Below are 27,982 nucleotides of genomic sequence, written 5' to 3' on the forward strand. Positions count from 1 at the left end.
GCCATTAAAACTCAACTCAGCCTTTGGCCAAACCAGACAGCCTTTTGTTGGGTCTAGTACAACATGCACAGCCACATGAGGTCAACCACAAATAGTATTTCATAAAAATACAGCCAAACAATCCCCTTTTAGGCAGTGAGTGGATGTGATGTTATACAGGAAGCATCAGGACAGGAACTGAAATGAGTGCAGATTAGAGAAAACAAGGAGGAACATTCAGATAGTGAAAAAATGACAACCCTTCCTTTGTTTAATTTTTTTTTAACATTTTACTATAAACTCAATTACAATTGTTTAAGCATGTGGTATAATCATTTAAAATTATTACTCAAACATTATTCCCTTTCAAATAGTACAGATCATAATTGAAAACGCCAACCAGCCCAGAAACCACATTCAAATCTCTCAAAAGATACCAGAACCAACAAGCCCTTAAATAGTGTTCTTCAGGTATACATATAGTTTTATTTTTTATACATTATCACAGATTTTTGGCAATAGTAAACCCGACAAAAGTACCGTAGTTAGCTACCATTGATGCATCTTTGTACCAAAGGCAATGTCAGCAAAATTCATATTCTGTACAGGAAAACATTTGGCAAAAGGAAATAATGTCTCTGCAAACCACACCTGCTATGCACAAGGGTCTCTGGAAATCCATTTCCTTTTTAAATAGTTCAAAAATATTGCCTTTTTTTTTTTTAACACCAAATAAAAATAAAATCATCTACCTTGACACCCACATACCAGACATGAAAATCATTAAGTTCAAACAAAAAACATTTGTTTCATAAAATTCTCAATCTGTGGTTATAATATATCTGGAATAATAAATTAAGGGAAAACATTAGAACCAATCAATCACTGCACTTCAAGTTGTAACAGAAACAAGGGGAGGGAAAATAAAGAAAAATCGTTTTGGATTCACCCAAACATTCAATTCCATTTTCACAAGTGCACTATAAATTTGTTGTATTTGTAATAAAAAAGTTTATAGAAAGGAAAGACTTTTGTAGTAACTGCTGACCCAAACCCTAGCTTCTGGCCTTGGGTTGGTGTTGTTTCCACCTTGCCTCTCCTTACATTTCCCAGAAGAGGAGGAAAATACCTGAAAGTGAGACTGAAATGTGTATTTTTACTCTTGACTCTCTCTCTTTATATTGCTCATTTAGTATAGAAGGTTGTCCCAGATCGGTCCTCAATCTTGGACAAGATGCCACATTCTTCTTTAATCTCCATGGAAATGTTGTGATAGGAGGGAGGACATTAGGAGCATTTAATAACAAGGTCACTGGGAGGTCATCTGTCTGACCTCTGACCCTTAGTCCTAGCCCAGTGTTAATGGGGCCTCGGAGCAAACGGCCGTAGAGTCCAGTGAAACGCTGTAAGGACCAGTGAGTACAACTGTCTACGTCGCCATGACCTCATCTAATCGGACTGTCCATTTGGCTGACAATGATATCTCCATAGCAACCAGAGCAATAATAGTACTGTAGTAATAACTGAATAATAAAGTGGTATATGCAGACTAGTTAGAAAACAGACCTGAATGCATGACGGACAACAGCAAAGATTGAACAAAAACATCCACCAGCAACTCATCTGAACTTTGCACCAAATAAATATAGAAAATGAGGGCTTCCTATTACTGTTTGTGTCTGTAATGGAAGAAAAACCCAAAGCAAAATAACCCACCATATTCAACGTCCTCTCCTATGGAATGCTAGCCAGACTTGGCAAAAAAAGCAGAGAGAAAATAGATATTTGAGCAGCTTGTAGTCTGTAATGTGTAAAGAACATCCCACAGGGAGAGAGAAGAGATGGAAGGCAGGGCCCAAGCAAAGCCTCGACAGGACCTCTGAAGTGTGTGTGTGTGTGTATAAAGTGTGTGAGTATGTTCATATAGTATACAGGTGTACCAGCAATATGTAGTGAACATTAGCCAAAACTAGAGAATCCAAGCGAGCAAGTCTATCTATTTACAATTATGTTCAAGCATGTGGCATAATCAACACATGCTTGATTATGTGCATGTTAGTGTGAGTGAAGAATAATGTCTGTGTACTAATAACAGTGTGTGAATATTTTCATACAGTGCCCTCGTGCACTGACTACAATTCATTCTCCAGTCACTATGTTATTATGGTGGTGATGGTGCTCCACTTGGGGGCTCTGTCGTAACACTTCTCTTGTCTCTTCTAGCTGCTGCTGTCCTCGATGAGTCTGGCTAGGCTGTCTCGGAGCTCTGTCAGCTCAAAGATCTTCCCGTCCAGCAGCTCCAGCAGGGACCGCAGACTCTTCCTGAAAGCCTCGCTCTCCAGCTGACTGCCCTCCAGACGCAGCTCCAACTCCCCCAGCTGGGCCTCCAACGTCTGGTTCCTCTCCTCAGTCTCCTGGGGGTGGGGTAGAGGGGGGGGGGGGGGGGGATGTTGTTAACGTGTGCACACAGGAAACATACTCATACAGTGGCTTGAAAACAATATTCATACCCCTTGGATTTCTTCACCTTTTATTGTGTTAAAAAGTGTGATTAAAAAGGCCCTGTGTGGCTCAGTTGGTAGAGAGCATGGTGCTTGCAAAGTCATGGTTGTGGATTCGATTCCCACGGGGACCAGTACAAATAACAAATGTATCCACTCACTACTATGTCGATCTGGATAAGACGCTCTAAGACGTTGGGGGAGGGGGGCGTCCTAAACTGACATATGGAATTGTTTTCAAATGGTCATACTATGGATAATTTAGCTATTTGATTTCGAATTGTAGGACCCCTTTAAGTATCAATTACTTGGTCAAATATAGATTTTCTAAAGCCCATAGAAACGCATTGAATAACATTCATAAATGGCAAAAAGTACAACCAAAAAAGAAATCCTAAGAAACAAGGTTAAAGTGTCTGTCCTAACAACATTATTATTCTTAATTTTTTTTAAATCAAGCTGCCGGAAGTATTTTTGGGGCTGCAGATGCTTTGCCTGCACTGCAAAGGGCTATATCAGTCCGTTAATATAGCACTATTAAAAGGCCCAGTGTACAAATCTTCATTTTTATTCAAAGATATCCAGTACCTGTCAAAGGTTTGGGCACACCTACTCATTCAAGTACTACTCACTCATTTTTCTTTATTTTGACAATTTTTTACATTGTATAAAAATAGTGAAGACATCAAAACTATGAAATAACACATATGGAATCATGTAGTAACCAAAACAAAGTGTTAAATTAATCAAAATATATTATACAATTGAGATTCTTCAAAGCAGCCACCCTTTGCCTTGATGACAGCTTTGCACACGCTTGGCATTATCTCAACTAGCTTCATGAGGTAATCACCTGGAATGCATTTCAATTAACAGGTGTGTCTTGTTAAAAGTTAAATAGTGGAATTTCTTTCTATCTTAATGCATTTGAGCCAATCAGTTGTGTTGTGACAAGGTAGGAGTGGTATACATTAGATAGCCCTATTTGGTACAAGACCAAGTCCATATTATGGCAAGAACAGCTCAAATAAGCAAAGAGAAATGACAGTCCTTCATTACTTTAAGACATGAAGGTCAGTCAAAGCGGGACATTTCAAGAACTTTGAAAGTTTCTTCAACTGCAGTCGCAAAAACCATCGACCGCTATGATGAAACTGGCTCTCATGAGGACTGCAACAGGAAAGGAAGACCCAGAGTTACCTCTGCTGCAGAGGATAAGTTCATTACAGTTACCAGACTCAGATTACAGCCCAAATAAATGCGTCACAGAGTTCAAGTAACCGACACATCTCAACATCAACTGTTCAGAGGAGACTGCGCAGGCCTTCATGGTCGATTTGCTGCAAAGAAACCACTACTAAAGGACACCAATAAGAAGACTTGCTTGGGCCAAGAAACACAACCAATGGACATTAGACCGGTGCAAATCTTTCCTTTGGTCTGATGAGTCCAAATTTGAGATTTTTGGTTCCAACCGCAGTGTCTTTGTGAGACGCAGAGTAGGTGAACAGAAGATCTCTGCATGTGTGTTTTGCACCGTGAAGCATGGAGGTGGTGGTGCGATGGTGTGGGGGTGTTTTTGCTGGTGCCACCGTCTGATTTATTTAGAATTCAAGGCCCACAATCACCTGACCTTAACCCAATTGAGATGGTTCAATTCAATACTGTAAGGTCCCTCAATTCAACGCTTGACTGAGGGACCTTACATATGTTGTATGGGGGACAGAGGAAGAGGTAGTCATTCAAAAATCATGTCAAGCCCTATTATTTCACACAGAGTGAGTCCATGTAACTTATTTGATTTTTACTCCTTTACTAAATTAGGCTTGCCTGATCAAAATGGCTTAATATTTATGCAATGACTATATTTAAGTAATCACATTTGTATAAATCTTAAACATAGTTTTTCTTCCACTTTGTCATTATAATATTTTGAGTAGATTGCTGACAAAAAAAGGACAATTAAAATAATTTTAATCCCACTTTGTAACACAATAAAATGTGAAGAAATCCAAGGGGTCTGAATACTTTTGCAAGGTGTAACAGTATAGCTTCCGTCCCTCTCCTCGCCCCAACCTGGGCTTGAACCAGGGACCCTCTGCACACATCAACAACTGACTCCCACGAAGCATCGTTACCCATCGCGCCATAAAAGCCGCGGCCCTTGCAGAGCAAGGGGAACAACTACTTCAGGTCTCAGAGCGAGTGACGTCACCCGATTGAAACGCTATTAGTGCGCACCACCGCTAACTAACTAGCCATTTCACATCGGTTACAAAGGCACTGTATAGACAAACACACAAAAACACACCCACACTTATAAACACAAACACGCACAACCCAACAAACACAAACGTACACACACTGCAGTGAAAACAGATGTCTGAGGCCCAGTGTGGTGTGCAGTACAATACAGTAGCGTTGTTCATTAGTCTCACCTGTAGTTTCTGTGTTAGCGATTCCTTCTGAGTCTGGAACTCATTGGCACTCTCCACTTCCTCTTTCAACCTCTCTAGTTCCTGCAGGGAGGGAAAATATACAATCACAGGGCTCACATGTACGTTTTCTCCCACACAAATACAGTTCACACACACACACACACACACCTCCTCCTTGGCCTTTAATGCTGACTCCAGTTCTTCTATCGTCTGGTTGAGCTCAGTCTTCTGGGATTTGATGACTGGCGTCTGACCACTAACACACTCCAGCTCTGTCACCTGTGGACATACACAGTGTTGGTAATCATATTGTTTTTATGTTCTTTGTGTAACCATTCTGATCTGTTTCTGTAGCCTCTCTCTAGTATCCCTTTATAAAGTCAGTCAGTCTTACCCGTTTGTGTAGTCTCTCTCTAGTATCCCTTTATAAAGTCAGTCAGTCTTACCCGTTTGTGTAGTCTCTCTCTAGTATCCCTTTATAAAGTCAGTCAGTCTTACCCGTTTGTGTAGTCTCTCTCTAGTATCCCTTTATAAAGTCAGTCAGTCTTACCCGTTTGTGTAGTCTCTCTCTAGTATCCCTTTATAAAGTCAGTCAGTCTTACCCGTTTGTGTAGTCTCTCTCTAGTATCCCTTTATAAAGTCAGTCAGTCTTACCCGTTTGTGTAGTCTCTCAGCCTCCTCCTGGTAAGCAGCCAGTTGTTGTTTCCACTGTTTGACGTTGGCTGTGGACTCCAGCAGAGCTGCTGTCAGCTTGGCATTGTTGCCCTTCAGGGCTGCCAGCTCGGCCTCCCAGTGCTTGTTAATACTGGACGAACTGGAGACAGACAGACACTTCAGCAGAGTTTCAGTTACCATGACCCAGACATTGGTGCCAAGACCCAGACCCAGTGTATTGAGACACATGACAAGACCAACTGACCAAGACTGCTTTTTTGTGGTCACGACTGGTCTTAAGACTGCAAGATTAAGACTCCATCTCTGATATAAACTCAGGAAGACAATGATTGAGTTTATTGCAAAAAATAACAATGCTGTCATTTGACTAGAAGACTATGAAACATACCAGCACCAATGTACAAATACATGTTCATCAGCATTACTGACCTCAGAGGCTAGAGTGGACATGAGGGGAACCGTGTATGGTGAATACGGAGGAGTGGGGGAGTGAAATACATTTTCCATTTATTTAGTCATTCATAATTCAAATCAGCGCTACACAGTGTTTTGATATAATGCTTAACGGCTGTCCAGGGTTCTGAGACCACAAGAGATGGATGACTCGACACATCCAGGGGCGGGCGGACCACGTACACGCTGTGCTGCTGCTGTGCCAATTTCATTTTAAATCAGAGGTCCCAGTGAACAGCTAAACCCTCCAGTACCAGACTGAACATGGGAGCACAGTGGAGTACTGTGGATGTTCAGCTTGTACAACGGAAGATGACAGAGTTTTAAAAGGAAGGAATTGGAAGATAGTTTTTGTATCAATTGATATTATCTTACCATTTCCAAAGAGAACTGAATGTGCTCATTTATTTAGCCTTCACCCACTGACCGACCATGCCTTGCCCACTGAGGTGAACCATCTTTGTGCTTGACACCTTACTCCAGCCCCTGGCTTCAGAGCCTTGTTCTTACCTGTGGGAGAAGGGCAGTTGGTTCTGAGACGGCTCGGGACGGGGCTCGGGTGGGTGCTGCGGTATTTCAGGGGTGGTGCCCCTCTCGTCATCAGTGCCGTTGATGCTCTCCGGGGTCAAAGGTGACTGCAGGTCACCGGTGGCCGACTCCTGGCATAATGTAAACAATAAGGTTAAAGGAACAGAAATACAGTTGAACTGTATGTTCTCAGCTGCTGAGTGAATAAAGTACTGATGTAATGTGGAGAGAATACCTGCACAATGAGTTACACTCCACAGAAAGTGATGTTTCAAGTGAGTTTTTGTTTCTCTCAAGTGAGTAGGCCTATGTATTTTCAAGTGAGCTTGTTGTTTTCTCACTTGAAAAAAGAAACATCGCTTTATGGGAGCATATCTGACACTGGGAGATCAGAGTTAATCTGAGATTGATAAGGGATTAATTAATCTGTGTGTTAATCTGATATTAGGATGGGAGAGAGAGGGAGAAGTTGTTAATCCATGGAGGGCAGGGTTCTCCCCAAAGAGTGGAACAGTGCCATTCAACACCTCAATTCTAGGGTAAATATACACTATACTGTATAATGGACATTGGTCCATTTTTCTACAGCAGTGACAACATTGTGGGGAGTCCACCTGAAGGGCTGGAGTGTTAGCCTGGGGTAGTTGGGGATTTCAACACTGGACTGGGGTAAGAGGGCGAAGCAGGAGGGTTATCGGAGACTGGGGTCAGATGACAATGATTTTGATTCCATTTTACCTTCTTTTTTACAGGTACTCTGAGAGGTACTCTGGGAGGTACTTTGTGAGGTACTTTGTGAGGTACTGAGAGCACATTCTTTTTTAGTGCAGCGACCTGGGGAAGAGTTGCAGGGGAGAAGAGATGGGTTGAATGAGCCAATTGAAAGCTGGGGATGGTTAGGCCAGGTTGGGAGTTTAGCCAGGACACTAGAGTTAATACACTATAGTCATGCCATGAGAGTACTGGCTTCAGACACTCCCATTAGGAATTAGTTTCACATCTCATCCAAGAGTAGTGCCTTGCAGGTAGTGTTTCCAATCACTTCCTGTGATACCTAAATCACTTGGGGTCCATTCACTCCCATTGTTTTCTGGTAACAAAATGTTAATGTTAGTGGTGGCTTATACAAAAACACCAGGTGCTTTGCAGTCTATACCGGTCCAAAAGCTACATTTAATGCGAGGAAACAGGTTTCTTTTTAATTAAGGTGAGTAAGTAGGTGTTGGTGAACTATCCGATCTGAGGTAGGGGTGTGTGTTGTTGGGACTACCTGAGAGGGGGTGCTGGTGAGTTCCATCTTCTCCTGGGATTTCTCCTTGGCTAATCGGGCCGCCTCTTTAAACTCTGCAAACTTCTCTGCAAACTGAGAAAGAACCACAATGACACAGACAACACTGACTAAACTAGTCTGTGTGTGTGTGTGTGTGTGTGTGTGTGTGTGTGTGCTCAACTTTGACGATGTGTGTGTGTGTACCTTGAGCAGGTGGTTCTCTGAGGAGAAGCCCAGGCCATAGACGGTGTTGGCTCGGCTGTCGGCCCACTGGCCAAACTTCTGGGAGGTCTTGGTGAAGGTCATGTTGGGGGTGATGGTGCTGTTGATGATTGCCTGGGGAAGGAGAGAGGAGTTGTATGAATCACAAAAGCAATGCTGACCCATTTGCCTAAAAGATGAGTGGGCTTGTTGTTTTCTGGACGGTTGCCTTCAGCAACAACTAGATGTGTTACCTATCTGTGTTTGTGTCAGACGAAAACTGTGTGTGTGTGTGTGTGCGCGCGCACGACACATCCCTATTGATTGTTAAACAGGAAGCCGTCAATGAGAGGACCCAGTGAGGCTGATTACTGGCATCGACCACAGTGGGTGAGGGAGAGAGGAAGGTGGGCGAGGCACACTGTTGGACTGTTAGTTCTATGTAAATTTCTGTGTGTGTAAAGTTCTATATGTGTGTGTGTGTGTGTGTGTGTGTGTATGTAAACTCAGCAAAAAAATAAATGTCCTCTCACTGTCAACTGCGTTTATTTTCAGCAAACTTGACATGTGTAAATATTTGTATGAACATAAGATTCAACAACTGAGACATAAACTGAACAAGTTCCACAGACATGTGAATAACAGAAATGGAATAATGTGTCCCTGAACAAAGGGGGCGGGGGGGTTAAAATCAAAAGTAACAGTCAGTATCTGCTGTGGCCACCAGCTGCATTAAGTACTGCAGTGCATCTCCTCCTCATGGACTGCACCAGATTTGCCAGTTCTTGTGGTGAGATGTTACCCCACTCTTCCACCAAGGCACCTGCAAGTTCCTGGACATTTCTGGGGGGGAATGGCCCTAGCCCTCACCCTCCGATCCAACAGGTCCCAGACATGCTCAATGGGATTGAAATCCGGGCTCGTCACTGGCCATGGCAGAACACTGACATTCCTGTCTTGCAGGAAATCAGCCATACTGCTCGTTTTGTGCTTGGTGGCATTGTCATGCTGAAGGGTCATGTCAAGATGAGCCTGCAGAAAGGGTACCACATGAGGGAGGAGGATGTCTTCCATGTAACACACAGCATTGAGATTGCCTGCAATGACAACAAGCTCAGTCTGATGATGCTGTGACACACCGCCCCAGACCATGACAGACCCTCCACCTCCAAATCGATCCTGCTCCAGAGTACAGGCCTCGGTGTAACGCTCATTCCTTCGACAATAAACGCAAATCCGACCATCACCCCTGGTGAGACAAAACCGCGACTCGTCAGGGAAGAGCACTTTTTGCCAGTCCTGTCTGGTCCAGCGACGGTGGGTTTGTGCCCATAGGCGACGTTGTTGCCGGTGATGTCTGGTGAGAACCTGCCTCACAACAGGCCTACAAGCCCTCAGTCCAGCCTCTCTCAGCCTATTGTGGACAGTCTGAGCACTGATGGAGGGATTGTGCGTTCCTGGTGTAACTCAGGCAGTTGTTGTTGCCATCCTGTACCTGTCCCGCAGGTGTGATGTTTGGATGTTCCGATCCTGTGCAGGTGTTGTTACACGTGGTCTGCCACTGTGAGGACGATCAGCTGTCCGTCAAGGCCCGTTGTATTGCTGTCTTAGGCGTCTCACAGTACGAACATTGCAATTTATTGCCCTGGCCACATCTGCAGTCCTCATGCCTCCTTACAGCATGCCTAAGGCACGTTCACACAGATGAGCAGGGACCCTGGGCATCTTTCTTTTGGTGTTTATCAGAGTCAGTAGAAAGGCCTCTTTAGTGTCCTAAGTTTTCATAACTGTGACCTTAATTGCCTACCGTCTGTAAGCTGTTAGTGTCTTAATGACCGTTCCACAGGTGCATGTTCATTAATTGTTTATGGTTCATTGAACAAGCATGGGAAACAGTGTTTAAACCCTTTACAATGAAGACCTGTGAAGTTATTTGGATTTTTACTAATTATCTTTGAAAGACAGGGTCCTGAAAAAGGGACGTTTCTTTTTTGCTGAGTTTAGTTACTTTGGGCTGTGTGGATGTTGATGACGAGTGCATCCTAGAGTGGCAGGCAGGCAGGCAGGCAGGCAGCACCTCACCACAGCCCACCCTCTCCCTGCTATTTCCAGCTCAGCACAGTAGCAGTAACCCCACAGTTGAGTTCACCTATTCGCTAGCTTTACAGCACCAAGGGTCACATGCAAAGCAGTGTAGAGTGTGTGTGTGTGTGTGTGTGTGTGTGTGTGGTGTGTGTGTGTGTGTGTGTGTGTGTGTGTGTGTGTGTGTGTGGAGAGCTTTACATAACTTTGCAGTACTAAAATAGCTCCTCCCCTGCACCCCTCTGAAGACTAAAATATGTTTTGTTACGACAGAACAGGCCACAACGCCCCCATGCCACTACCAACCATGGGCTCTGCTGCTACCACTGGCCATGGAAACACACACACGCGTGGGAAATGTAGTGTGTGTGTGTGTGTGTGTTGAGTGAGACTACAACTTTCTTCAATCTTTGGTTCTGTCTGTCCGTGTCTGTAGGGACGGTCAAATGTGTAAAGTCTGCCTGTGGGAAAGAGAGGGAATACTGTACACAAATACGGATGTGTGTTTCAAGTGCTGTATGTAGTCTGTGTACATCAATCCATGATTGATTCTAACGGATCTATAGCGCGGCGTGCCCTGAGCCTGAGGAAGCCTTCCTGTTGCCACTTCTAATCCCCTTGCTGAGGGGGAACCATGCACTGTATACATTGCCTTCAGAAAGTATTTATACCCCTTGACTTCTTGTACATTTTGCTGTGCTACAGCCTGATTTCAAATTCTACACACAATACCCTATAATAACAAAGTGAAAACATGTTTTTAGAAAAATGTGCTAATATTTATTGAAAATAAAATACAGAAATCTAAATTTGCATAAGTATTCACACCCCTGAGTCAATACTTTGTAGAAGCACCTTTGGCAGCGATTACAGCTGTGAGTCTTTCTGGGTAAGTCTCTTAAGAGCTTTCCACACCTGAATTGTGCAGCATTTGCCCATTATTATTTTCAAAATTCTTCAAGCTCTGTCACATTGGTTGGTGATCATTTCTAGACAACCATTTTCAGGTCTTGCCAGATTTTCAAGTAGATTTCATTCAAAACTGTAACTCGGCCACTTAGGAACATTACCTGTCTTCTTGGTAAGCAACTCCAGTGTAGATTTAGGGCAGCAGGTAGCCTAGCGGTTAAGAGCATTGGGCCAGTAACTGAAAGGTTGTTGGAACAAATCCTTGAGCCAACTAGGAGAAAAAATATCTGTCGATGTGCCCTTGAGCAAGGCACTTAACCATAATTGCTCCTGTAAGTTGCTCTGGATAAGAACGTCTGCTAAATTATTAGAATGTTTTGGTGAAATCCTTGAGTGGTTTCCTTCCTCTCTGGCAACTGAGTTAGGAAGGACGCCTGTATCTTTGTAGTGACTGGGTGTATTGATACACCATCCAAAGTGTAATTAATAACTTCCCCATGCTCAAAGGGATATTCAATGGGTTTTTTTTACCCATCTACCAATAGGTGCCCTTCTTTGCTATGTATTGGAAAACGTCCCAGGTCTTTGTGGTCGAGTCTGTGTTTGAAATTCACTTCTCAACTGAGGGACCTTACAGATTATTGTATGTGTGGGGTACAAGGATGAGGTAGTCATTCAAAAATGATGTAAAACACTATTATTGTACCCAGAGTCCATGCTTATTGACTCATTAAGCCAAATTTTACTCCTGAACTTTAGGCTTGCCATAACAAAAGGGGTTGAATACTTATTGATGCAATACATTTCAGTTTTTCATTAAATTGGTAAACATTTTGAAAACATAATTCCACTTTAGCATTATTTTTTTTACTTAGGCTGTAATACAACAAAATGTGGGAAAAGTCAAGGGGTGTGAATACTTTATGAAGACACTGTATATCTTCCCTCTCCTTTTACACAACTTTACTGCGCACACACGCACACACACCTTAGAGCCGTCCAGACTGATGATGCGGTAGACGTTGCGCGTGCTGTCGTAGAAGTAGGAGACTGTGACGGCGTGTTTACTGGTGGGAACCCAGTTCTTCTTGGTGGTGGGGTCGATCTGGAAGACATGTGCCCTCGTACTGAAGATCGGCTGCTCTCTGTAGGGAAGATGGACGGACGGGGAGGGGTCAGTATATACATAGGAATTAAACTCACCACCCAGTTGTTGGTTCGTACAGCTGCGCCATGGGAAACAAAAGTACTGGGGGTGTGTGAGGGCTGAGGTAGGAGTGTGTGTGACACACACAGCCTCCCAGAGATCGCTACACACATCCATTCTTTACAGTCACCTGCAGCACACTGCACTGGCCATGACTGGGAGGGTGAAAAACACACACACACACACACACACACACACACACACACACACACACACACACACACACACAAATACTGAAACTGAAGTGTGTGTATCTTCAATCCAGATGGAGCCCATTAACATTAACAAGGAGTTTTAATACCAGCACTAGAAAGACAAACATTACTTAACCACAGACAGAAATCACTTACTAGAAATGAATGGATGTAACGTTGAAGTTAATCAAATTGACTGGCTGGGTACATTAAGGTACTAAAACAGGAGCAACAGGGATAAAGGATTTTCCACCAGTCCATGAATGAATTACAGTTAACGTGCCTTTGCTAAGACAATAGAGGAGGTTCATTAACGACGATGCATCCCCAGCACAGGGCACGTTTAAACTGTTACGGCTGCCTGATAAATAGCATAAATATTAAAGTAGGGGCTCCCGAGTGGCGCAGCGGTCTAAGGCACTGCATCTCAGTGCTAGAAGTGTCACTACAGACACCTTGATTCGAATCCAGGCTGTATCACAACCGGCCGTGATTGGGAGTCCCACAGGTCGGCGCACAATTGGCCCAGCATCGTCCGGGTTTGGCCGGTGTAGGCCGTCATTGTAAATAAGAATTTGTTCTTAACTGACATGCCTAGTTAAATAAAGGTTAAATAAAAGGAAGTGGTTCTTCAACATAATGCTCTTTGACAATGTTTAGGTCGGTAGCATGAAAGTATCCAACCTATACTGTGCTACTTGGGAGATAAAAGGAGAGTAGTGATATTAGTCTGACGACTCACTACATTTCTGTAATTCTTCAGCTGCTCTGTCGTTCGCTACATGCTTTAGTCTGAGACTGCCATTACTGAAGTCGTTTCTGGTGACGAGGGGTGTTGGACAAAACAAAGTCATCAGTGACTGGCTCAACCTATCGGTTTCTGGACCAATCAGACGGCTCCGAAAGTGTTCACATTCAGCGACGGGTCAGGGAGGTACTCCGATCCAGACTCATTGCGGAGAAGAAACTAACGTCTGTGAGCGTGGCGTAACGTTTGGCCGCCGCGAGGAGTCTGGGTAGCCAGGCAATATAGGACTGAAAAAAAGAAAATGGGATAAAAGAATGAGAGGAACTGATGGAATAAGGGCTGGAGGAGAGGATGGGAGAGAGAAAGAGCATGTGTGTTAGAGTGAGAGAGAATTAGCTGGAGAGAAGTGGGTCTAACTTCAACCGCCCTGCCTGTGTGTGAGTGTGAGTTTTAAAAGCAGCCGTAGGAAGGGCAGATATGCACATTTTCTGCCACAGAGCTGAACAATGAGAGCCCCCCCCCACACATCACACCTCCCATTATATCACACACAGGAGTCAGGGGGAAATAGGAACAATAAGGTATGAAAGCTGCGCACTGATTCTGCAATAGTTAAAAGGAAAGTGGAGCTAAGCTTTTACACAGAGAAAGTACACAATCCAAAATACAGTCCATTAACGTACTGTATGTGATCGACTGGGTTTGAGTCTCCTATGATAGTGTTAGCACGCTGAGCTAAAACCTAGGCATTAGGCCTGGGTGCTAATGCAAGTCCTCAGGACTCAGGCAAGGTTACTAGTCACGCAAGCATGGTTTACCAAACCAACTCTGTTACATCTCTCCCAAGCAAATTAGTGAATGTGGTTATACCAACAGTCCAGCAGGGGGCAGATGTCCATGAGCGTCAGGCTGCAGTAGCAGTGCTGTGCTGTGCTGTAACAGATGAGCCAAAGGTGACCTGGTAGTACCTGGGCAGGACCCACATACACAGATCAGACAACTGTCCTGGCCCTGTGGCCCTGGCCAGCTTCCAAACAGAACATAACTATGGAGGAAAGCAGCACTCAGGTAAGGTCTTGGATTAAAGGCATACATAGTACAGCAAGCTAATAGCATAGCCAGCGGCATATCTATGGCTTGGACTGACTGGGCTAGAAGCCTCTTCACATCATCAACAGCAAGCGGTGGGTAGAAGTCTTCCTGTCGGGAATTTGCTAAATGTCTCATACTTCCTCAAAATCCATACATCCTAAATAAGTGTAGGCTTAATATATCGACAGTGTGATGGAAAGAGAAAGAAAGAGGAACACTGCACACAGAGAGAGAAAGAGAGGAGTGATCATTTACCCGTGAGCAACAGTGCCTCAGATAATGTGACTACACTCTTTTAGACCCCTGTATAAAACTAGGGGGAAAAAAGCTCTGGACGTGAACACATTGTTCTCATAACTGGTTCTGTTAGGAGAAGTAGAGCGCTTACTTTGCTTTTTATGAATCACATTTTATTATGACAGCAATTTGCCCCTCAATTACAAGTCATTTGAATATATTCTCCCTGATAGGAGAGGGCAGGAGCCCCATTCAGAAAGCATGGATTTGTACACATTTCCACAGCTACACACATTTCTATGTAAAAGGGCACGTAAGCACCAACATGTAAAGTTCAAAGGAGCGTGCCAAATAAAAAGCTAAGAGTATCATTTTTCTTTATTAAGGCATAAATACATTTTTCAACCATGGTCCATCTAAAAACTTTGGAATAAGCCAAGGCTTTGATTTCTGGTCAAACAGATAGAAAAGGCGTCTTAGAAAACATTGCCCAGAAAGTCTTAAAAAAAGGTATTATAAATACATCAAGACACAATGACGTTGAAGGAATGACACCTCCAGGGTTGGGGTCAACCCCATTTCAATTCCAGTCAATTCAGGAAATACAATGAAATTCCAACCCAAATGATCTTGTAATGCTTTTCTATTAAGAAATTTTATTTATTTTCTAAACCGACTGGAATTAAAATGGAACTGACCCCAACTCTGCTGCCAACTAATACTAACAGTACTTAGTTTTGGAGAAATGACTTGCCTTCTGTAAGTTTAAGACACATTGCCTTGTAATTACATTACCAAAAACCAACATATCTTAAAGATATTTTCACATTTCGCTCCCTCATATGAGGCGTGTAATATAATACCCAAATATGCAAAGGAGGATATTGCATATGTATAGCTTTGTGTACCTATTTAGGATACACCCCCATGAAGAGAATGAGGTTCAAAGTCAATGTGTCATGTTATATCTGACACCATTCTTTCTGCAGACATCGTTGAATCTTAATTCAAAACAGATATTTAAGAGTTTTTGGAAAACATGGACACATTAAAAAAAAACCTGAGGCAGATTTTACAGAGATTTTGTTACCAAAATTTGCATCTGCACAGCTCTTCCAGTAAATGTGTTTTTGTAAAATGTTCAGTGTAAATTGTTACAAGTAGTGCTTGTGCATAGAGTTGTTAAACTTTGAAATTAATGTTTTTGGTTTGACATACCTTTTAAGTGAAAAATCCATTACTGTGAAATTGCCCATATGCTAACATTGCATTTAGGTCAGATGTATTTGTGGGTAGTTTTCCAAGTAAACACTAAGTAAATCACTAAACCAAAAACAAGACAGATGTGAACTGTAAAGAACCATAACAGTTTAGCATTAACTATTAACTTTCTTGGGCAGGGCACATTTGGTTTGGAGGTTAACAAGGCGACACTCCATCTTAACTCCTCCTCCACATGTACTGGATTGGTTGAACAGTGCAGAAGAAAACCTCCTGGGATCAGGACCAGAATGTGGGCATCCTGCTCAGGGTTTAAAAAAGAGACTAAATCATTTACACCTGCTATGTTAAGTTACTGACAGGCTAACACCTCATAGGTTGCCAACCTACTATAACAGGAAAGTGCCAGGGCAGGGTCTGTGTGTCCTTATAGCATGATGTTATGTCCCAGCATGCTTTGGTTACCATCTTGGATACCCGCTGATGATGATCCCAAAACACAAAGCAGAAACACTTCCTCTTCCTGGTGGAGTAACTGACATCCCTACATCCTCAGCTTAACTCAAACAGTTTACCAAATCTGCCAGTCTTAACTGTAGGCTACTCAACACATTAGCCTTGACTGTCAAGTCAAAGCTATGATTCTTCTTCTTGGAGACCTGCTGACATTAGACATAACTACATAGTGTCAGACAACAATTAGAGGGACTAGTGCAGGTTCACAAACCAGAGGTTGAAAACCACAAGAGGATGGGCTTCAGACAGTTGGGCTGTGGTTTCCATCTCAACATCATTATATTTTCCTTTATACTCCTCTGTAATGGAAACTGCCATTAAAAACATACTTGGCATTAAAAAACCCTGGTTGGACTGGGATGACTGAACCAGGAGTGAGAGGGCCCCTGGGGTGCAGCTCTGGCCTGGCCAGAGTGAGCTCCCCTCCAGAACTCTCCCACAGATCGGCATCACCATCCAGCCAGTGGTCCCTCAAAGATAAACACTATTATAGCTGCTTCTTCTGCCCTCAGCATTAAAAAGCCCACAACAGCAGCCTCCAGTATGGCAGCCAAGCGTTGTGGCTTTAAACGGGCCTCATTTCATGGAGATTCAGTCCCTAGATGTCTATCTGCCGGGCTCTGAGAGGAATCCGCAAGGGAAAGCACAGTTAATTGCTCGGCGGTGGTGGCGGCTCAGAGCTGGTTTAATTTCATTCTTACTACTGTGATTCTTCTTCAGTCCCTCCCGGTCTTAAACAGTTAATTAAGTTAGCATAGTGGAGTGGTGGGTCTGGGGCCTTGCTAGCTATTATTTAACACATACACTGAGGGTAGAAAACATGAACACCTGCTCTTTCCATGACAGACTGACCAGGTGAATCCAGTTGAAAGCTATGATCCTTTACTGATGTCACTTGTTAAATCCACTTCAATCAGCGTAGATTAAAGAAGGTTAAAGAAGGATTTTTAATGCATGAGACAATTGAGACATGGATTGTGTAGGAGTGACATTCAGAGGGTGAATGGGCAAGATAAAAGATTGAAGTGCCTTTGAACAGGGTATGGGTAGTACGTGCCAGGTGTGACGACCCTCCCACTCTGTCTGCCGTATTCTTTCTCTTTGCTCGTTTTCCTTATTAGGATGTCGGTGGGTGGAGCCGGGAGGGTCGTCAGCGAAATGGGACACACCTGGGCCCGGGTGTGTCCCGGGATAAATACACCTCTTCCCCATTCATTGAAGAGACTCTCCATGCAGACACACTGTTGGATTTTGGTAGTGGCACCTTTCAACAACCCTCATTATCACATCTATGCATGCAACCACTCACACTACATACACCATTGTACGATACTTCAGCTATTCCTTATCTCCCTTTTTGTTATGGGCTTTGAGCCGGTTTGTGACACAGGTGCACCGGTTTGTGTCAAGAACTGCAATGCTGCTTGAGGTTCACACTCAAAAGTTTCCTGTTTGTATCAAGAATGGTCCAACACCCAAAGGACATCCAGCCAACTTGACAACTGGGAAGCACTGGGGTAAAACATGGACCAAAACATAAAACATCCCTGTGGAACTCTTTCAACTCCTTGTAGAGTCCATGCCCTGGGGGGGCACTTAATATTAAGAAGGTGTTCAGTATACTCAGTGTAGACTGGTGTAGTCAGAGTGATGAGGGTGGTGATGAGATGGGAAGGTGTTCAGTATACTCAGTGTAGACTGGTGTAGTCAGAGTGATGAGGGTGGTGATGAGATGGGAAGGTGTTCAGTATACTCAGTGTAGACTGGTGTAGTCAGGGTGATGATGAGATGGGAAGGTGTTCAATATACTCAGTATAGACTGGTGTAGTGAGAGTGATGAGATGGAAAGGTGGACTGTAACTGTACGGTTCCAGAATTGACAGGGGGGGGGGGGGGGGGGGTGAGCTGTAATGTAGAGCCAATGGAAATAGATATGTGCTATACAGTACACTACTAACTAGGGATGCACGATATATCGGTAAGCATATCGGAATCGGACGATATTAGCTAAAAATGGCAACATCGGCATCAGCCCGATGTTTAGTTTAACATGGATGTGCAAAACCCATGTCAAAGCTGACGTGCATACCTATATAACATAGGTAGATTACGTAATGACGCCATGACAAATACAGCGCTAAACAGAACAAAAGCAGAAAAATTACTAAGTGCCCCATTCCAACAACTAAACAAGTTCAAGTTGAGTAAGAACATTTCAGCGAGACAACTCAAAGGCGAAATCAACGCCAAGATAATGGAATTCATTGCCCTTGACAATCAAATGTCCTCTGTCGTGGATGATGTTGACTTTCACCCGGTACACACCACCAAGCAGGCACTATTTTTCAGATGTTGCCCTACCGGAGATACAGTTTGTTGAAAAGCACATCTATGAGCTACTTTCTATGGGCGTCACTGCTATTAGCTTCATGACTGACATTTGGACCAGCGATGTCAGCCCCATGAGCATGCTGAGTCTAACAGCATTGTGGGGGGACAAAGATTTTGTACAGAGGAAAGCCGTACTGCATGCTCAAGAATGTGCTGGTTCTCATACCACTGCTGCCATTTCAATGGCATTTGAGAACATGAACACACTCCTTGCTCCATTCGAACAACTGACTGGAGAAATAAGCAAATCAACTGTGTCTGCAGCAGACGTGATACCCTTTGTCATGGCATTGAAACGCTTTTAAAAGTACTCACGGCTGTGAACAAGCGAGTCGGCGGCATTCTCTCTGAGCCTCTTTACTGTGTCACCAGCATGCTCGATGCTAGGTACAAGGACCGCTACTTCGATGCAGACAAGAAACAGGGTTTACGTGAAATGTTACATACACAGCTGGACAAGATGGAAACGGACACAGTGACAGTGCGCACCGAGGAAGAGAGGCCACGGACAGACAGAGCTGAAACTTCACTGCTTGACATGTATGATGAAATCCTGGTTGAGAATGAAACGACTGAACAACGAAGCTGCACAGCAAGTAAGTGAAAGAAAGAGGATTTGATTATGTTGTATTGGTACTGGGGACATACGTAAATGCCAACAAAATAACTTTTTGGTCAGTGTGTGTGTTTCAACTATTTAACTGTACTAGAATTCTTAAAAAGGCAACAAAAATTTTAAATATAGGATATAGGTACCTTGTTTTTTGGCAAGGAAAATATCGGATATCAGTATCGGCCAAAAATGTAATATCGGTGCATCCCTACTAAACGTCCTCGCACTGTCAACTGCGTTTATTTTCAGCAAACTTAACATGTGTAAATAATTGTATGAACGTAACAAGATTCAACAATTGAGACAAACTGAACAAGTTCCACAGACATGTGACTAATGGGGGGGGGGGGGGGGGGGGGGGCAAATAAAAAATAACAGTCAGTATCTGGAGTGGCCACCAGCTGCTTTAACCTGTTTAGGATAGGGGGCAGTATTTTTACAGCCGGATAAAAAAAAACATACCCGATTTAATCAGGTTATTACTCCTGCCCAGAAACTAGAATATGCATATAATTTGATTTGGATAGAAAACACCCTAAAGTTTCTAAAACTGTTTGAATGGTGTCTGTGAGTATAACAGAACTCATATGGCAGGCCAAAACCTGAGAAGATTCTATATGGGAAGTGCCCTGTCTGACCATTTCTTGGCCTTCTGTAGCCTCTATCGAAAATACAGGATCTCTGCTGTAACGTGACATTTTCTAAGGCTCCCATAGGCTCTCAGAAGGCGCCAGAACGTGGAATGATAACTCTGCAGTCCCTGGGCGAAAAACAGTAGGGGTTTTGGAAAGTGGTCATTCTGAGAACAATGACACTGGTGCGCGCATGCATGTGACAACTTCATTTTCTACTTTCAGTGTTTGAACGGATACAACGTCTCCCGGTTGGAATATTATCGCTATTTTACGATAAAAATCGCATAAAAATTGATTTTAAATAGCGTTTGACATGCTTCGAAGTACGGTAATGGAATATTTTTAATTTTTTTGTCCCGATACGCGCCGGCGCGTCACCCTTCGGATAGTGTCTTGAACGCAAGAACAAAACGCAGTCCTGGGAGTGCATTCTGACGAAGAACAGCAAAGGTAATCCAATTTTTCTTATAGTAAATCTGAGTTTGGTGAGTGCCAAAATAGCTAGCCATGATGGCCGGGCTATCTACTCAGAACATTGCAAAATGTGCTTTCACTGAAAAGCTATTTTAAAATCGGACACCGCGATTGCATAAAGGAGTTCTGTATCTATAATTCTTAAATAATTATGTTTTTTGTGAACGTTTATCGTGAGTAATTTAGTAAATTCACCGGAAGTTTGCGGTGGGTATGCTAGTTCTGAACAAAACATGCTAATGTAAAAAGCTGGTTTTTTATATAAATATGAACTTGATTGCACAAAACATGCATGTATTGTATAACATAATGTCCTAGGAGTGTCATCTGATGAAGATCAAAAGGTTAGTGCTGCATTTAGCTGTGGTTTTGGTTTTTGTGACATTATATGCTAGCTTGAAAAATGGGTGTGTGATTATTTCTGGCTGAATACTCTCCTGACATAATCTAATGTTTTGCTTTCGTTGTAAAGCCTTTTTGAAATCGGACAATGTGGTTAGATAAAGGAGAGTCTTGTCTTTAAAATGGTGTAAAATAGTCATATGTTTGAAAATGGACATTTTTGCATTTTTTTAGGTATTTGTAATTCGCGCCACGCTATACCATTGGATATTGGTGAGGCGTTCCGCTAGCGGAACGTCTAGATGTAAGAGTTAAGTACTGCAGTGCATCTCCTCCTCATGGAATGCACCAGATTTGCCAGTTCTTGTGGTGAGATGTTACTTCCCTCTTCCACCAAGGCACCTGCAAGTTCCCGGACATTTCTGGTGGGGGGGAATGGCCCTAGCCCTCACCCTCCAATCCAACAGGTCCCAGACGTGCTCAACGGGATTGAGATCCGGGCTCGTCACTGGCCATGGCAGAACACTGACATTCCTGTGTTGCAGGAAATCATGCACAGAACAAGCAATATGGCTGGTGGCATTATCATGCTGGAGGGTCATGTCAGGATGAGCCTGCAGGAAGGGTACCACATGAGGGAGGAGGATGTCTTCCATGTAACACACAGCATTGAGATTGCCTGCAATGACAACAAGCTCAGTCTGATGATGCTGTGACACACCGCCCCAGACCATGACGGACCCTCCATCTCCAAATCGATCCCGCTCCAGAGTACAGACCTCGGTGTAACGCTCATTCCTTCAACGATAAACGTGCATCCGACCATCACCCCTGGTGAGACAAAACTGTGACTCATCAGTGAAGAGCATTTTTTGCCAGTCCTGACTGGTCCAGCGACGGTGGGTTTGGGCCCGTGATGTCTGGTGAGGACCTGCCTTACAACAGGTCTACAAGCCCTCAGTCCAGCCTCTCTCAGGCAATTGTGGACAGTCTGAGCACTAATGGAGGGATTGTGCATTTCTGGTCTAACTCAGGCAGTTGTTGTTGCCATCCTGTACCTGTCCCACAGGTGTGATGTTTGGATGTTCCGATCCTGTGCAGGTGTTGTTACACGTGGTCTGCCACTGCGAGGACGATCAGCTGTCCGTCCTGTCTCCCTGTAGCGCCGTCTTAGGCATTTCACAGTACGGACATTGCAATTTATTGCCTTGGCCACATCTGCAGTCCTCATGCCTCCTTGCAGCATGCCCAAGGCACGTTCACGCAGATGAGCAAGGACCCTGGGCATCTTTCTTTTGGTGTTTTCCAGAGTCAGTAGAAAGGCCTCTTTAGTGTCCTGCGTTTTCATAACTGTGACCTTAATTGCCTACCGTCTGCAAGCGGTTAGTGTCTTAATGACCGCTCCACGTGTGCATGTTCATTAATTGTTTGTGGTTCATTGAACAAGCATCGGAAACAGTGTTTAAACCCTTTACAATGAAGATCTGAAGTTATTTGGATTTTTACTAATTATCTTTGAAAGACAGCGTCCTGAAAAAGGGATGTTTCTTTTTTTGCTGAGTTTACTAACCCATGTCCATCCTTGTAGTTTTCCCATTACCATGCCTCTCACTATTCCTAATTTCACCTCACTGAACGCTCTCCAAGTCCACTGCTTGTTGTGTTGAAATGAGGGTTTGTTTGTTTAGGGAGTCTCTCCCTGTAACATGACACATCTGCACTAACATGACAGTTCTGCAATCTATCAATCTGATTTTCATTCAGACTAAACTTACTGGCATCAAATGCCATTACACCCACTTCCTCCTGAAGCAACATTTGCTTAATTAAAGCAAAGTTTCTCCGTTATCAGTACATCAGTGGCCAGGTGTGCGTGTTTGTTTGTTAGCCTCTAATCCCTCCCACAATGGACAGTTGTGTGGCATGCGGGGCTCAATGACGAGTGCTATGCCAGAGGAATCCGATCGCAGATGTTATCAAATCAGCAGTTCTCCACCTACCACCACACTTACCACCACACATACACACAGAGATTTATGTTTGCATAGAGGTTGTCAAAGGCAGGTACTGTCTGTGGCCAAAGGGGAAAGCACCCTGGTGCAGTCTCCAATTACGGCCCTTTATCGGTGTGTGTGTGTGTGTGTGTGTGTGTGTGTGTGCGTGTGGGGTCAGTAAACACTCATGTTCAAGTAACCTCTCTCTCCAGGGCAGTGCTCCTCCTCGTATTCCTCTGCTTCCCAGACTAGAGGGCATATTGAAAAGCCTTCAAGAGGAGCCAACCTGTGATTAGGTCCTTTTCATCCTGACCCATCTGTCAGTCTGTCTGGGATCCCTTTCACAGGCAGTCTTCATAGAGATGAAGGCTAAGAAACAAGTTGTTTTCAAAAAGGTTTTACTATGTTTAAACTATTTCTATATAATATTATTGTGGTTCCTGAGATGTTGTTAAAACACTTCTCCAGGCATTGTGAGATGTGATAATCTGCACTAGGCAGTGTGACTGTGTAAAAGACAGGTTGGAACGCCACCACTCACAAAAGGAAAAAAAATGCTTGCCTGCATTACAAACTTAGCTGCTGCCTGGTTGCCAAGGCAACACCCATGTGACTCAGGGCCGGTCAGGATCTGTGAGCATCCTCTAACCCCCTCTCTCCCTCCCACAGGCTCTCTAAGCCAATCACAAGGCAGCGTGTCCCATACGGGTTAAACCTACTCACAGAGGGAGTGTGGGGTCTTTGCTTGGCGCAGCCTGAGGTTTAAAATACCCATATGCTAGGCTAAGGCCTGGTCTGTGGATACACACAGGCTGGGAGTATTGGTGCAACCTATGGCTTAAAATACCCATATGCTAGGGCCTGGTTTGTGTTCTGGTGACACACATATGGAGGGTGGTTTGTGGTTTGCGTGGACTCTTCAGATCAGCTTTATTAGCATTAATGACAAGGCCACTGTTGCTAAAGCAAAGTGAGATAATGACAACAACAACCGTAAAAAATGAAATGGTAGTAATGTGATTAGTGAAAGGAGAAATCTCTCACTCTCTTCCCATAGCCTTCTCTCTCTCCTCATCTCTCTCTCCATTGCTCCTGTTGTTAACTCAGGGTCCAGGGAAGTATTGACAGCTGGAGCCCAGTGAAGGTGTCTGGCTTTCCCCTACTAACTGCATTGGCCGCAGCAGCCCACCCTCTCACTCTTTCACACACACTCCCCCACTTCTTCCTCTCTCTTCCTGGCTATCTGGATCTCACTGGGCTGGCTATCGCCCACTCTCTCTACCTCTCCATATGATCTTCTTTATTTCTCTTTCCCCTCACTCTCCATCTCTCCCCACACCCTCGGTCTTGCTAACTCTCTGGCTCCATCCCTCTCAGGTTGGGGGTTGTACTGGGTCCATCCACTCAGACTAGAGAGTAGGATATCTAACCTCCCTCTAGCTCTGGGGACACTGCCATGGGTAGAAGACAGGAGGGATCTGCTAGGAGGTTCTTCTTAATACCTTCCAACTGCAATCTTTTTGTGTTTCCTCAATGAAACTGTACTTTATGTTTTAAAAGTGGGGCAATTCCACAGAAAATCATACAGAAATCAAAGCCTTTATGTATCCCTACATTTTGGAACTTCACATGTTGGTGCTCACTGCTCATGGGTCCTTTTATGATGGAAATGCCCAGTGCATAAGCTACCATTCTGCATTCTCAGCTTCCGACTGGCATTAGCCATGAGTAAGATTGAAACAGGGCAGGGCTACTGTGGCTCTGGTAAGTCAGAGTCTGGTGGTGATGTCTGGGTTTTGAGTAAAGACACAGCAGCGATGCTTCCAAAACAAAGTGCTCCTGACTTTGATCATACACTTAGTCTCACAGTAACTGCCCTGTCCAACACTGGCACCTTGTATGATTGTGAAGATCATTTCTACTCAGTCTGAGGACAGGGAGGGAACTTTTAAAAGGTTGGCGCAGGACAGGCTTTCCTTAAAGGAGCAATCTGCAGTAGCTACATTCATTTTTGGACTTGTGAATGAATGATATGTACCCATTGGTTCTTGAAGAATATAACTTATAAATGCCTCATGAGCTTAGTTCAGCAGTCGTACTCCATCAGAACCCAAAATATAAGCCTGTTTTACGCCAATATTTGTAAACAACGTAAATGTACTGTAAACAAACACTATATAGCCTCAAAACATGGTTAAAACTATCATTTTATATCATAGATGATCAGTCTTTGCATCCATAGTGCTGTTGATGAATTTGAGAGTGGTTACATTTCTCCAGGCCCCTCCCTCAGCTTTTTTACTGAAACGGGCGGGGCTGACGCTTTGTTTGAACTGTTGATTGACGCTTTAAAAACTGACGTGTTTCAGCGCATATGCACCACATAGGCTAGTCAAGGTTTTGGTTAAAGTTGTTGAACCAGATAAGGGCAGGGCAGACAATGAGTTGGTTCAGTTGAAGGGAGATTAATCATAATTTGAGAAATCATTTGTGCAACATTTAACCCTGAGAATAGTTTTAAAATTATGCCAAATAAAAAAATTTCTAACACACTCTTGAAACCTCCCTATTTCAATCCATCTACACTAACGATTATTAGCCCAATATATCAGACTGTTTATGACACGTCCTGAGAGTACTGTAGGCTGCTGAGGTGCCAAGTTTCCGCCTGGTTTACATTAATACATTATGCAGAACAGAATCCCTGCACTAAAACACTAACAGCCAACACTCTGAGAGGCTTCATTTAAGATAAGGGCACACTTTGAAGAAAGATGCACTCTTCTCATTTTTTTGTCCAAGAACTGGATCATAGACTAGGAATTTAAGGTTAGTGAGGTGCTGTATGGCTTCAAGCCGCAGTTCACCCCTGAAATAAACGTTTTTCTAATTGAATCTAAGATGGTGTAAAATCAGGTTTAGTCCATATTCAACAACACAGTGAGTTTGTTGTGTAGGTATAGGTGTATGCCTATGTATCAGGTGAGACCCATCGACTGGGGTTAGGGCTTACTCTACCAGTTGTCCTCTGATTTAGTCCTTTTGTGGCACAGAAATTTTAGACAAAACATCCACAGAGAAGTATTATTAAACCGACTTCCAAACGCGGGTCTCTGTGTGTGGCTATCACCATTTGTTTGCTGACCACCTGAAGAACGTGCACAAGACAGAAGTAAATGCAATGCAAGCTTACTAACCGGAGTCTTGCAGGTGTTTACGTTGTTTTGTGTATATGCCAGGTGACTGCAGTACCAGCGTTTGGAAAAATCTGTTTAATAATACTTTCCTGTAGATATGTTTTCTCAAATTCCAAACCACAAAACAACAAACTGCAGAGACTACAGGTAGAGGAAGTTTAAGATATATTATATTCAATATTCTGGCTTTCCAAACAAATGTATGGCACTAATCTCAGACTGTAACCAGCGGATCACAGTTGGATTGCCAGGCAAAGGCTTGACAAGATAACAGGATCCTCTGGGATGGGGGTTCCATATTAAAGGTGTTTAGTCTGAACTGTAAATAAACTGAATGACTTCTGGGTTCCTATCTGGTGTCAGTATTTCTTCAGAAAGTATGACAGGCATATTGTGCCTCAGTATGATCTACTTCTATGGTAGATATTATACCATTTGTTTAGGCACTGGAACAAATCTTAAACAAACGTGTGAAATAATGTATAAATGTTCATGTAGACAACCCTGTCACAAGGCCATCCCTCCAGTACTGGATGAGATTACAATATTCCAATGACACCACATACTAACCAATCTGAGTACTCTAATGTATTGAAATAAAACCGATAACATGCTTTATGTGGCCTATCTTAGAATAACGGAGGAATAGCCTATTCAACAGTGTTTGATCAATTGTTCAGTAGGCATTTGGAAGCTATAGCTTAGGCCATGGACTAATGCAAGCAAACTTCAGGTAAACCCATGTTGCCTGCCCAGTATATTGCTCTCAACCTTCTACCCACACGTATCTATCTTGAAACAAACCAGGCTTCCTAGAAATCATAACACCTCCCATGAACACCATTCTTGTGTGGGAAGATTAGTACAGGGTAAAAATGGCACTACATTGCGCGATACGTACCCCATTTTGCTTGGTCGGTTAATCGAAGGGAAGGGATTCAGTCCGTGGTCGCCGAGGGCTCCAACGCGGGAATGAACAAGCTACTGTGTTTTCCTCTCCAATAAGCGGTTCTTCACAACGCTGTTGACGGCTATGGCTTGACGGGGGACTCGAGATAGTCAGTGCGGTTCCCTTCACGCTGACATAGCTTGTTCGTCTGTTATACCTTGTGGGTGTTGGTTGAAAGCTCACCCAAACAAACGTGTCGGTGCATGCATGAGGATCGAGAACATCGGTGTTGACTTTAGATAAATGATATGCACTATTCAATCATGCTTAGCGACGATAGCAGCTAAGCTAATGTTGGCTACCAAGGACCACATTCATGATTGACAGAGACTGTTTTTAATTCCTATGTAGCGCGAACCTCATTTTACACTTATAAGGCAGGTAAATTGGGACCGCTTGCATTAATATTGGCGGAACACAATCTTCTCTTGGCTGCTAAAATAGGCTTAAAATATCCACTTGGTTATAGACGGACTTAGGTATTACAGCTCGGCGCTCCTCTCCGCTGCCTTGTATTTCGCTACTCTCCAAAGACACCGCCGCTTTCAACGTGACCAGCTGCCTGCACCGCATACAGTTATCCTCGGGCGAAAAAAATGCTGAACATTCATTCCTGCATGTCACTTTGTAAGGCCCGACTGTTCAAAATAGCACAATTTACTCGTTGCCTCTTTCCCTGGCGTCGTAAGTGCCATCAAAATTCCTCCAGCAGCTATTCTACTACAGCTTATCAAACGCATCATTGCATGGCACTAACATCATAAATACATCTGCAACAATAATAAACTCATTTTTAGCTACAGGGGAATATATCTTTTTTTGTCGAGTAGGCTTCATCTCCCATCTGTTTTCGCGGAAAGACTTGGTGCATTCTCATGGCTCCACCATCTCCTCTAGTACCAGATCAGACAAGCAGCTAGCATCTTCGAAGCCGGGCGAATATGAAATGCTATGGTAAATTATGTTGAAATATGAACGATTGCCAGTTCGTTGATATTATTTATCAGACAGAGATCTCAAATGTCAAATCATGACCTCTTTTCGCTCCATCGAACGCCTCCCTTCTTCAGCCGTCTGTTTGTGTTGTCTCTGATTTCTCCTCTCATCCCATTCATCACATCTCTTGTCGCGTTCAA

At 43.5% G+C, this 27,982-nt stretch overlaps 1 protein-coding gene across 2 annotated transcripts; it reads right to left on the reverse strand.

Moving 5' to 3' along the window:
- Positions 1 to 245: 245 nt before the first annotated feature.
- LOC106568100 (homer protein homolog 1) lies at positions 246 to 27,982 on the reverse strand. 2 transcript variants are annotated; one of them, XM_014138135.3, is made up of 9 exons: positions 27,882 to 27,982; positions 12,025 to 12,181; positions 8,049 to 8,180; positions 7,845 to 7,937; positions 6,557 to 6,705; positions 5,573 to 5,732; positions 5,087 to 5,197; positions 4,919 to 4,999; positions 246 to 2,393 (listed from the first exon to the last, which is right to left on the reverse strand). In XM_014138135.3, the coding sequence occupies exons 1-9, from the start codon at positions 27,959 to 27,961 to the stop codon at positions 2,199 to 2,201; spliced, it is 1,158 nt and encodes a 385-aa protein (XP_013993610.1). In that variant the 5' UTR covers positions 27,962 to 27,982; the 3' UTR covers positions 246 to 2,198. The 2 variants fall into 2 exon arrangements, with proteins under 2 accessions (XP_013993610.1, XP_013993616.1); XM_014138141.3 differs by having other exon boundaries at positions 26,799 to 27,973.

The sequence above is a fragment of the Salmo salar genome, chromosome 01 (assembly GCF_965601325.2).
Source record: "Salmo salar chromosome 01, fSalSal1, whole genome shotgun sequence".
NCBI classification, from domain to species: Eukaryota; Metazoa; Chordata; class Actinopteri; order Salmoniformes; family Salmonidae; genus Salmo; species Salmo salar.